General features: G+C 36.3%; 2 protein-coding genes across 2 annotated transcripts; one reads left to right on the top strand and one right to left on the bottom strand.

Moving 5' to 3' along the window:
- The first annotated feature begins 436 nt into the window (after window positions 1–436).
- Window positions 437–4,223, top strand: LOC110467202. Its single transcript, XM_021524196.1, has 5 exons — window positions 437–673; window positions 1,409–1,474; window positions 1,868–2,030; window positions 2,294–2,474; window positions 3,139–4,223. Exons 1-5 carry the CDS (start codon window positions 437–439, stop codon window positions 3,977–3,979), a joined length of 1,488 nt encoding a protein of 495 aa, XP_021379871.1. The 3' UTR covers window positions 3,980–4,223.
- A 172-nt stretch (window positions 4,224–4,395) lies between these two features.
- On the bottom strand, window positions 4,396–8,007 carry LOC110467225. Its single transcript, XM_021524240.1, has 6 exons — window positions 7,650–8,007; window positions 7,210–7,346; window positions 6,409–6,722; window positions 6,017–6,139; window positions 5,316–5,508; window positions 4,396–4,929 (listed from the first exon to the last, which is right to left on the bottom strand). Exons 1-6 carry the CDS (start codon window positions 7,758–7,760, stop codon window positions 4,407–4,409), a joined length of 1,401 nt encoding a protein of 466 aa, XP_021379915.1. The 5' UTR covers window positions 7,761–8,007; the 3' UTR covers window positions 4,396–4,406.
- Between the last annotated feature and the right edge of the window lie 4,610 nt (window positions 8,008–12,617).

Genomic DNA, 12,617 nt, shown 5'->3' with positions numbered 1-12,617 from the left:
TGAGAAATTGAGGCCGCATACTATCTGCAAAAATATGATAATAATCGGTGTTTATTACATTTTACTAATGAAATATCCAATTGATAAAAACATATCTTCAATGCAGTGAATTTATACGAAATATTATATTATATTACTATTGCCCAATCAAAACAGTACATTTTATTCACTGCGAAGATTTTCACTTTCAAGTTTAGATGAAGCGACGGCAGATTAAGTGGTTGTGTGGTTCCATCTTTGCAACATACATAACGGTTTATACATAAGTACATTATTTAGATATTTTTTGTTTTCGAAATCTTGCCATTTAAAAGCAGCAAACGGCAGAATTGCAGTAAGAAACCAATTAGCTCTTTCACGTTAACTGCGGGACAGTACGTCGCGCATGCGCACAAATGCCACTGAGTGGGTTCCTGGATATACGTAAACAACCATCATGGTGAAAACCTGCAGTGTAGACAAGTGTGCAAACCAGTTTGACCGGTCAAAGAAAATAAGTTTTTTTCGGTTCCCAAAAGATAAGCGGAAGCGGAAGACATGGATAAAAGCACTTAACAGGGATGGTTGGGTTCCTAACGAAAGTTCGTGGATATGTTCCGTGCATTTTATCGACGGCTGGCACGGATATGACCCTGCTGACGAGAATTACGCTCCGACAATTTTCAAATACAAGGTAAAAAATAAACAAATAAGGTTATTTAAAAGGTGGTAAATTTATTACAATCACTTATATTTTATATGACAAAAACACACAAAACATGTCAGTAAAATATTTAAGCAACAGCAACCATCAGACCACAGGGGTTCGTTACACACATAATGACATATGCTATACATGAATTATACTGAAATGGGTCACAGCACACATATATGTTTATGTGTGCTGTGACCCATGTCAGTATAGCATATGTGTATGTCAGACATTTGTAACGAACCCCTATGATCAGACCATTGGTATCGCAGCACATATGCATACACAATATACATAGATGTGATATTTATTCTTATAATTGTAGATGCATTATAAAGCAGTTGTATTATAACAGTTATAAGATTGCTTTGCATCCCTGCTGGTTGCAGTACAAATTCACCATGGCAGTTGATCTTTTCAAATTATCAAACCGTGTTAAAGCATATCTTACATAAGTTCAGGAAACACAAACATAATCTCTACATAAATAATACTATGCAACTACAAATATACGTACATGTTCAGGTTATACGTATAACATAACGTTAACTTAAGTAAATTTACTGAACTGTAGTTTATATGAAAACAAATTTTGCAAGTTTAAATTAAACATCACTTATTGAAAAAAATGAGAACTAAAATTCTGTCTTTATCAATGGTTGTTAAATTTTCAAATGAAAACTTTCAAATAAATTACAAAAAAATTCATTTTGAAAGGTGGTTAAACAATCAGACATCAACATATCAAGAGAGACAAGAAAGCTGGCTAGAGATGAATCCAAGGTATAATATCAACTCCACACCTACCCCTTTCTTTCCTCATGCATACCTATAACTATTTGTTACTGTTGTATATAAACAACACACCAGACTAAACTCAACATGATTATTAACAATTTCATTTTATTCCCCTATATTGCATCAACAAAATTGTTATATTACTGATCACATTATAAATTATGACCAAAATATCTTGGGGGGGGGGTTTGCATTCAAAGAAAACTTTTGATTGTCAAATTGTATGTCGAGTTGTGAAAACTACCGTTAACTGTCAAAAAGAATCATGGTAGTTAATTACATATGTCTGCAATTTATTTTTATATTTCCATAGCTTTGCAATGAGTTTTTGAAATATTTATTTTCCATAATATTTTTGTGTGTTCTTTTTATGTACAGGAAAGCCAATATTTGAAAACAAAACAAATACAGCTGGAGGAGGTAAAAAAGAAAGTGTCTTTAGCCATGCACAGAGGGTACTGTAAGCCTGTCCCAGAACCTGAAGCTGAGGCTGAGGTTCAAGAAGAGGATGACACAGATGTTAATGTTCTTGTTGACACTGGTAAAGTAATACATGTGTTTCCTGTTATTAACCCCTCCCCAGTTTTGATTATTTATTCAATGGTTTATGAACCTACTTTCCCAAACAGCCTCCATCTGGGTCTTTATATTATACATTCAAAGGTTTGATTCCTTTATTCTATCTATACTAACCAACATGAAGAAATTGTTTAGAAATAAAACACAACATACAGTATCACAATTTGTTTTTCAGTGCCTTGATGGGAAAAAAATGAAAATTGAAATTCTCCCTGATCCCCATAGGTGTCCAATGTGATGAAGACCCTCTTCTCTTGGAGAATAGGCGACTCCAGGAGGAAGTAAGATTACTAAAAGAGGAGGTACGCCAGCTCAAATGGGGAGTAGGCAAAATAAAGGACAATGACACACGGACCCGATTTTACACTGGTCTCCCAACATTTGCCGTTTTCTTGTGGCTGTACAAGTAAGTCAATATTAGGTTTTATGAAAGATGAATGATGAGTCCTTATTGTTGTCTTTCAAGAGCAAGAAACATCTATAAGTATATATACATGTATATATAATTAAATCATTATTGACAATAACCCTTTGGTTGAAATTGTTTTTAAATGAAACTGTAAAATTGACAAAAAGTACAGCACATTCAAAGTATCGGACACCATATACTGAATTCTATTTAAGTGATACCAAAATAATGAAATTGGTAATATCACTTAGGCATTGTATTCCACTTATTCAAATCATCTGGTTATGACAGTCATAGACCAATTTATTTGACATTAATGCTGATATCACTATAAGAATTATGTGACATCACTTTATTACAGTGTTATGTAACTCATGTCAGTTTCTGATATCACCAATTCATTTCCTTGATATCTCTTCATAGTGTTTATAGGTGATGTCAGCATAAAATGATATAATGAAGCACTAAGATAAACTGATGGTATCCTTTATCGTACCTGGCAACTTTATATATTAATCTATTGAGATTTACTGTAGATATGAGGGTCCTTTCAATTTGTTAATATCTCTAGCTGTCCTACCATCAAGGTAGAGAAAGACCCGACACAAGTTTAATGTGTGTAGGTGGGGAAAATGTATAATTTGATTTTAACTCGTTTCAGTTACTTATCATCCAAAAGCTCCCGTTTGACATATTGGAGGGGAGATGTCAACACTCCAACCAAGGACAGGATGAGGGTATCAGTCCCTATGATAACTACTATTGATCAACTGTTAGCTGTGCTGATGAGGCTGAGACTAGGTCTTTCTGTTCAGGATCTGGCTGACAGATTTAACATATCTTCAGCAACATTTTCTTCCTACTTTACTACATGGATAAGTTTGCTCCATGCTGAACTGAAATTTCTCAACCCCTTTCCAAGTCGAGATATTATAAAACGTACAATGCCATCATGTTTCAAAGAAAAATATCCTTCAACTAGAGTTATTCTAGATTGTACAGAAATTTACATTCAGAGATCTTGTAGCTTAGTTAATCAAAGTCTCACATTCTCAAATTACAAACACCACAACACCCTGAAGTTTCTTGTAGGTATTAGTCCTTCTGGTGTCATAACATTTATATCAGAAGCCTGGGGAGGCAGAGTTTCAGACCGTAAATTAACAGAGGACTCTGGTATTCTGGATCTTTTGGAGCCCTTCGACAGTGTTATGGCAGACAAAGGATTTACTATAGGGGACCTGTTAGAAAAACGCCAGTGTTATCTAAATATTCCACCATTTCGAGGAAACTCTAACCAGTTTTCTACAACAGAGGTTTTTCAGACTCAGGAAATAGCACAGCTTAGAATACATGTTGAAAGAAGTATTGGCCGTGTCAAGAATTTTCATATATTGGAAGGAGTGCTACCCCTTTCTCTTGCCCCACTAGCTTCAAAAATTGTTCAAGTCTGTTGCTGGCTTACAAACTTTGATACCCCTCTTGTAGAAGATAAATGTTAACAGTTTGTACAGTTTATGAACTTGTGCCACACTATTCTTAAAATTATAAATATGCACTTGGGGTCTTTTTGTCTCCAATAAAATGACATTTTGAAACATGACCAATACTTCATTGAACAGAAACTTACAGCTGATACACCTTAACTTCTTTCAGTCACTGGTTCCATATAGAAATATGGTAAAGGTTCTAGTTATAATGGAACGTAAAAGGAGTGGAAAAAAGCACGACCAGACATGGGTTCGAACCTGGGACCCTTCAAGCTCTAGGCGGATGCTCTACCAATTGAGCTACAATGTATTTATAATTTGGTCGCTGACGATCGACCCAGTCCAGTTCCACTACAATAAATTAGAATGTATACTTTTAATAATGAGAATCAAGTTCCACACCTCCAGAGGTAGGTCCAATTTTCAGGTAATTGCTGCTTTACGCATAATACAAAGGATATATGTGATCTATGAAAATTTTTACAAGTTTTGGCATCATATCACTTACAAAGTCAGCATCAAAGTAAACTCTGTCAATGGCAATGTTATTTGATGATGCCCCTGTCCAAACAACAAAATCACACCAAGGTAAGCCCTTAATGGCCATTTCACCCTGCACCTGAGCATAATATTTGTGACTTTTTTTTAACTTTGGCCCTTCATCAGAAGATTCCAAACAGAAGCTTTTGCCATTCATCTCCATGATGTGCCCTATTCCCATACTAAGTATCTTTTTTCCATTTAAAGAAAATGGACATTTGATTTCAAGCAAACCTTCACCATCCTGTTCTATGATTCTGCCATCACTTGAGGCTCCTAGAAATGAATGTGATGTACACAATGTGAGTCCAGTAGGATAGATCTCAACATTGAAAAGGGCCCGTTTTATCTCTCCATACTGGACTCTGGCACACCCCTCATGGTCCTGTCCCCACTTTACTGCTTCTGGTAAATTTGCATACCTTAAAAATATCAAATAAACAGAATATCAATTAACAGTAGTACATTTGTACTAACAAAGTGACTCCTGTGTTTAATCTTTCATTTACATTGTTATGACACCAGAAGAGAAAAAAGGAATGTATGTGTATGTGTTTTTTTATTGGAAGGAAAGATTGTATGTTTAGTTAGCAAAAAATATATGGTTCCAAGCAAATACTGCTTGAAATTAATTTTAATACACTTGTAATAGACTTTTTTTTTAAGTAAAGACAGACACAATGACAAATAATATGTTTCTAAAGCCTGGTACTGTTTCAGGACAAAACTTATTAATACTTAAATGCTGCTTAAAGAAATGTGTATTATACATGGAATACCTTAAAGGTAGTAAGAAAATTGAATTTACTTGTCAAGGTTTGAACCTTCCACAATCTGCTTAATTAATGATGCAGGATTGGGCCCAGCATGCAGAACATCTCCAAAAATGGAACTTGTGATCCTTCTTCTGTGTAGAGCTTTCCACATTGGACATGAACTCTGGCTCTGTGTTTTTTCCTCAATGTATCTTGAAAGATCAAGATTAATTGTTGGAGGCGGGCCTTTAGTAATAAAACAACAAAGCATAATTTTTCAATAACATATCCTGAGTAATTAGGGAATGTGTAATAATTATCACTTCACCTTATCCCTTATCCATATCTTGAATCAACCAAATACCTCTATATCAACATTTTTAATCTAAAACTGTACTACATATATGGTATTATTTTAATTCAACATCAAAATTATTATCTTTCAATGTGTTGAACCAGAAGTGATACAGATAAGGCCATGAATGAAATGGATAAGACTTATGTCAGGCAGACATTGACTGGTCAGTGGTATGGTCTAATCAAGAGCAAGCAGTATCACATATATATACAAAGTAACCCATATTACAGAAAAGTATGTACATGTAACTGCTTTTTATCTGTATGTACTTTTTATTCAAATATACTTGTAAAAGGTACCACATTGAAATATTTTCAGAAAAAGATAACCAGTGATTTGAAAATAGGTACATTTATGTCATGTATTACAACAGTTATTTTCGCAAATCTGACTTACAGTTGTTTTCATTAAAGACCATTTGCTCCATCTTTTTCTGAAGTGGATGTATTGATGTTTCCATCTCTTCTTCATGGCATACATCTGGCACATGGTCAGGAATGTTCCAAAAGTGTGCCATTCCTAAGAGCAAAAATAATTCCTCAATGTATATATACTATGTTTATATTAATAAAAAAAAAAATTAAAGTACAAAAAAATATTTGTACAGTTAATAAAAGTTTACAATAAAATAGAGAAACAGAATTTGCATTCAAAACACTATTAATGATGCCATTTTTTTATCCTGTTTTCTTTTTTTTACCAAATTGACAGTATTCCATTCAATTCATCTTTGCAGTGATTGAGTTTAATGCATTAAGTGGAACAAATACTTTTTTTTGTATATATACCTGTTTGGGGGAAAACCTTTAATTTCTTCAGCTCCTGCAGACTTTTGTGGAGGTCATGAGACCTGTCCTCAGAATGTCTTGGATCGAAATTACCCTGAGGTGGTGGCTGGATTGTATTTGTAAAGTTATTTGGAGTGACTCTTGGCTTAGCCAGCTGGAAATTTCGTAGAGGTTGCGCTCTAATCTGGTTCCTAGGGACTTTCCACATACAAAGGTTGGAGGTGCAGTTTTCTTCCAACGTTCCTTTTTTTGTTGTTTGTCCTTGCGCCAAAGCAAATAAAAGCCCACCAATGTGACTGCATGCCTGTGATAGTCTGTAATAATTTCATTTAAAATTTTTGGTTTGTTTCATTTAGTGAATACAGGATTCTACTTCAGTGTTCCTCTGTGAACACCATTTGTACTAATTTATGCAGTATAAATGTTATGTGACCAGATATTAAATTCAACTTGGACTAAAAATGAATTAGTTATTATTATTTCACTCACAGCTGTCTGTTTTGAGATATTTGCTAAGACTGAAATTTGAACTATTCTTCATATTGTTTGCATTGTTTTATCATGTTATTCAAATAATTGAATTTATTGTTATAATGTAACAACCCCACTCCCTAATAAATTCTTAAAGCATCAAAACAATAGTTTAAATTTAAGCCTTATTACCCTATTGTCCCTATAGTCAGTATAGAACAAGTACACTGAAACAAATTGGTATGGATATTGACTCAATGAGTATGCAGAGTAAATCTGGTTATATTTAGATACCATGTATGTAAACTTGAGAGAAAAAAATGTAACTACCCAATTGGACACTGGCAGTAGGCATATTCTAGTTTGTCCTTGTCAGGGGAGAGGGTTGCACACACATACATTTGATAGTGGTGTTTCTTCATAGAAGCCTGACATGTTGCCCTGACATACACAATGGATTCATCAACCTTTCAGGGGGAAAAGAACAAATATATAGTACAACCCTGTAACAATACAGTACCATTACATGCTACTAAATTTAGCAAGACGATGGAAATCAACGTTTTACCCATTTTGAAATAAGTTGAATGAACTGAGCTGATGAACCTGATCTTCACTTTTAGAAGAAAAAAAAATCTCTATAAATGTAATATATATATATACATATTGTATTTTTTTTTTTTCAACAACAAGTCTTTAGTACTTTCATCTCTTCTAGGAGATTCTTCAGACATATATATTTAGCATGTTATTCAGTAACGTTACAGTACCTGTGCTATGGAAACTCTTTGGACATCGCCAGCATCGTAGTGTTTAGTAGCTCTGTCTAAACCTCTGAAATTTTTTACAGAACTACCCGAGTCAGTCGGGCGCAAAATCATAAACTCATAAATGTCATTAAACTTAATAGTTGGTAGTTGTGTGAGGTCCGATCCGTATGTAACCTGGTTAAAAGGGGGTAGGTTTTCTTTTACATTCGGCGAAACCGCAAGTACGCCAGATGACTGACTCAACACTGGAGTCAGTGCAGATACTGGAGCCTGTGCATCCAGTAACTGTGAAACCAGCTCACTCTTCTTCTTCTTTTCTGTGGCGATGTTATTCTCGGAAGCCAATAATTTCAATGCATCAACGCCGAGCTTGTTTAAATTATCCCGGTTAGCCATACTATAAACACCGTATCTAATGTAAACAACATGGAATGCGGAAGCGGAAACCGAAATTACCCACTCAGTGGCGTTTGTGCGCATGTCTGCATAAATTAGTGAAAGGGTCTATATTCAAAATGACGCTCTGTTGTTGTCAAGCGTGACGTCATTAGAACCTTGCGTCAAAAATTACGCAACAAAAAAGACCTCAAAAAATGTAATAAAAAGAAAATTGATGGTTTTCCCATTAAACACGATTTATATAATTCACTCGTATACAAATAATATGTGACACCAACCAATAAAAAAGCGTTGTGGCAAAATGTGTCCTCGTAGCAGACTCGAGAGGTAATCACTTTGACAAGTATCATCAACCAAATATTAACACTTTATATTTTATTCAAAGAGGGGCTACGATTAAAGCTTTAACCCAAAAAGATGGTTGATATATTATCCAAAGGTACATTAATATTTTAAAAAGTTTTTTTTTTTTTAAATTCACGGCAGGTAAAATTGATATTGTATGTAAATGATGTACTGTCTCTTCCAATCTGAATAAATACAGCTGTTAATTATCATGTACCGCATGAACCGTAGCCGTAGGTATTTTTACCAACATCTGATTTTAATGAGGCTCTCTCTCTCTCTCTCTCTCTCTCTCTCTCTCTCTCTCTCTCTCTCTCTCTCTCTCTCAGAAACCAACGTTATTACCGAATCGTTTTACATTTAAACGTGCTGTTAAAAATGTACATTTGTGTGATTTGGGACAATTACTGAGTGACGATAGTGCGGGGTTATTCTGAACGACAAAATTAATGTCATTAGCACACATATTTGAAGAATAATAAAAGTATGCAGGATCCGTTTCCTCGTGGTTGTTGGACTATCAGTTAGTCATTTTCATTAAAAAAAATGGTGTCCAGCAGCTTTGCTGCATTTTCTTGTCGAGGTTGACATTGATTTAGATTACTTACGAAAGTTACACGGGAAGAAAAGCAGATTGGTACAAACCAGGTGAAAATGACCTTTGTTGACCTTCGTCATATGACTATAACATTTTCTGTCCATTTCCGAGTGTGTCCCCATCTTATTTTCCCGTGACTGTATAAGGTTTGTTTCTTTCAGCCAAGCACTCTATCAAAAGAATACCAAATAAGAAAAATCACTTTAAATCAAGATTTATTTAATTTACAAGATTCGGTTATACACCAATAACAGATACATGTGCTCACATTCTCCGACATACCACAGTGTAAAAGTCATACGCCTCTGATATCGATTGTCAGCTCCCATAGCATGTATCCGTATACGTATCGCTGTTATACCCTATATGGTACGGCTATATCTGGAAACAACATGCTCTCGCGTATTGCCACGTTGCCTTTATCATCTCACTGCTCCAGCGTCCTCGATCAGAGAACACCTAGAGCATGCTTTGTTAACCTAGCAAATCACTACAGGCGAGGTAAGTGAAATGTCATTTTCGTAACTATCATTGAGTCCGAAACTTTTTTCAGATAAATTACCATGGACAAAAATCATTTAGGCAGACAAAGTTTTTTTTACCATGGAAGCAATAACTACCGCCAGTTCAAATGTTTTAATTATTAGTTCTTTCAATTATGATTTATTTTTTTAAACCCGGCGTTCGTACTACATTGCTTTCATTAATAAGAACTAGCGCAATTATTTTTATTTTTAGTATATGCAGCACGCTTCGTCATGACAAAATCGAGTTTCTTTGTTGCTACTTGTACACATACAGAGACAAAATCGAGTTTCTTTGTTGCAACTTCTACACGTACAGACAAAATCGAGTTTCTTTGTTGCAACTTGTACACGTACACAGACAAAATCGAGTTTCTTTGTTGCTACTTGTACACGGACAGAGACAAAATCGAGTTTGTTTGTTGCTACTTGTACATGTACAGACAAAATCGAGTTTTTTTGTTGCTACTTGTACATGTACAGACAAAATCGAGTTTCTTTGTTGAAACTTGTACACGTACACAGACAAAATCAAGTTTCTTTGTTGCTACTTGTACACGTACAGAGACAAAATCGAGTTTCTTTGTTGAAACTTGTACATGTACAGAGACAAAATCGAGTTTCTTTGTTGAAACTTGTACACGTACACAGACAAAATCGAGTTTCTTTGTTGCAACTTGTACACGTACACAGACAAAATCGAGTTTCTTTGTTGCTACTTGTACACGTACAGAGACAAAATCGAGTTTCTCTGTTGCTACTTGTACACGTACACAGACAAAATCGAGTTTTTTTTGTTGCTTCTTGTACATGAACAGACAAAATCGAGTTTCTTTGTTGCTACTTGTACACGTACACGGACAAAATCGAGTTTCTTTCTTGCTACTTGTACACGTACACAGACAAAATCGAGTTTCTTTCTTGCTACTTGTACACGAACACAGACAAAATCGAGTTTCTTTGTTGCTACTTGTACATGTACAGGTCGGACTACGTCAATTCATGTCAATTTCATGTCTAATGACCCGAAAGAGCAAAGAAAGGGCAATTTCTGGTGAACAAATTTAACTGAATTGGACTGATATATAGTGGCTCATATATGACATTTCTTCTTTTTGCTTTGTCGCCCACGAAATAACTCCAAGCGAAAAAACGAAATAACGAAAAGACGAAAACCCGCCAAAGCCACATAGCGATATAACGCCAAAGCGCCAAAGATAAATAACGAAATAATGTCAAACCGAAATAAAAATAACGCCAAAGCGTAGAAATAAAATGACATCTTTCTCCCTCCTTTCGGCGTTATTTCGATGACCAGATGCTAGCTGAGCTAAAACCAACAGGCTATGGATTCCTCCACAATGCTAGACTATGAAAGGCCTAAGTGTGAAACATCTCTCTCCCAACCATGATGTTATACAAATGTACATACTTTGCTAGTGATAAACAATTCAGAAAATTTACATTTCTACTGAACTTGGACTCAATATACCTACTAAACATTTTTAATAAATCAGCTCAATCAGGAAAAATATTACCGAAGTGAACACCTCTGCTGAAATTGACATCTCTGTCATGACTGCTGACATTGCATTTGCCAAAGCTCTCACCAATAACCCAGGACGAGTTGCGCAACATTATCATAACCTCGCAATCGAAGTCCTGTGAGCTTGATCCACTGCCTATAGACCTATTAAAGCAAAGTCTTGAAGCACTGCTTCCTTTGATTACCGCAACCATGAACAAAGCATTGGTTGAGTCAAAGGTTCCATTATGTTTCAAGAAGGCACTTGTCAGACCATTGTTAAAAAAGCCTGGAATGGACAAGGAGGAGTTGAAAAACTACCGCCCAGTTTCAAATCTGCCTTTTCTGTCTAAGATCTTGGAGAAGGTTGTGTCGCGGCGTTTAGAGGTTCATCTCCATGCAAACAGTCTCCATGACAACATGCAATCGGCCTACCGCATAGGGCACTCTATTGAGACGGCCCTCCTACGTGTACATAGTGATATAGCCTCTGCATTGGATAACAAGTGCAGAGCGGTGCTTGTCATGCTGGACTTGTCAGCTGCATTTGACGTCATCGACCAAGGCATACTTTATAAACGTCTGGAATACTCTTATGGAGTGAGTGATACCGCACTATGTTGGATACAGTCATACCTGAGTGAACGACGACAGTGTGTTGCCATCGGATCTGCCACCTCACATGACAAAGTACTAGATCTCGGGGTTCCTCAAGTGTCGGTGTTAGGACCACGAAAATATTGTATGTACTCCAAACCGATTGGAGAGATTTGTCGTCGCCATAGCCTTCGCTATCATTGCTATGCCGATGACTCACAAATTTACATGGTCATAAAACAGGACAGTTGGAATACAGTCTCAGAAAGTCTGGAAGCTTGTCTGACAGATATTAGTATCTGGATGAACGCCAACATGCTTAAACTTAATCAGGAAAAGACGGAACTAATCGTCTTTTCCCCAAAGTGTCCGCAAACAATGGCTCTCCACCTCAAGGTTGGTGCCAGAACTATTGAGACTGTTCCATCTGTTAAAAACCTAGGGGTATACTTTGACAGTTCTCTGATCATGGAGAAACCAGTGAACGCTATTGCCATATCGTGTTACTACCAGATCAGGAACATCGGCTGTATTCGGCAGTTTCTAACTGCAGATGCTTGCACGATTTTGGTGCATTCACTTGTTACCTCTCGGTTGGATTGTGGTAAGGCCCTGCTCTGTGGTATATTTGACAAACTAACTAGTCGTCTGCAGAGGGTCCAGAACACTGCAGCACGGCTAGTTACTCGTACTCGAAAGAGAGAGCACATCACACCTACGCTTTATTCGTTGCACTGGTTACCTGTACGATACAGGTCGCAGTACAAAATTCTGGTATACACATACAAGGCACTGAATGGAACAGATCCTCAGTACCTACAGGAGCTTGTTACCCTGTTTCAGCCGTCAGGATCACTGCGGTCGGAGTCAGAATCTGTATTGTGTGTCCCAAAATCTCGTACTGTGACCTAAGGAAACAGATGCTTTGGGAGAGTTTCGGCTACGTTGTGGAATAGCTTACCATCTGTTATTAGGAAGTC

The sequence above is a fragment of the Mizuhopecten yessoensis genome, unplaced genomic scaffold (genome assembly GCF_002113885.1).
Source record: "Mizuhopecten yessoensis strain PY_sf001 unplaced genomic scaffold, ASM211388v2 scaffold1741, whole genome shotgun sequence".
In the NCBI taxonomy this organism is placed as follows: domain Eukaryota; kingdom Metazoa; phylum Mollusca; class Bivalvia; order Pectinida; family Pectinidae; genus Mizuhopecten; species Mizuhopecten yessoensis.
Note: the sequence above shows the minus strand (reverse complement) of the source record. Positions and strands in the feature narration are given on the sequence as shown.

Excerpts from the sequence above, each read along its gene's own strand:
- LOC110467202 (XM_021524196.1), top strand. The coding sequence starts at position 437 with ATGGTGAAAACCTGCAGTGTAGACAAGTGTGCAAACCAGTTTGACCGG. Across the intron at positions 674-1,408 it reads CGACAATTTTCAAATACAAG|GTGGTTAAACAATCAGACAT; the intron begins GTAAAAAATAAA and ends TCATTTTGAAAG. Across the intron at positions 2,475-3,138 it reads GTTTTCTTGTGGCTGTACAA|TTACTTATCATCCAAAAGCT; the intron begins GTAAGTCAATAT and ends AACTCGTTTCAG.
- LOC110467225 (XM_021524240.1), bottom strand. The coding sequence starts at position 7,760 with ATGATTTTGCGCCCGACTGACTCGGGTAGTTCTGTAAAAAATTTCAGA. Across the intron at positions 7,347-7,649 it reads AAAGAGTTTCCATAGCACAG|GTTGATGAATCCATTGTGTA; the intron begins GTACTGTAACGT and ends TCCCCCTGAAAG. Across the intron at positions 6,723-7,209 it reads TACTGCCAGTGTCCAATTGG|ACTATCACAGGCATGCAGTC; the intron begins GTAGTTACATTT and ends AAATTATTACAG.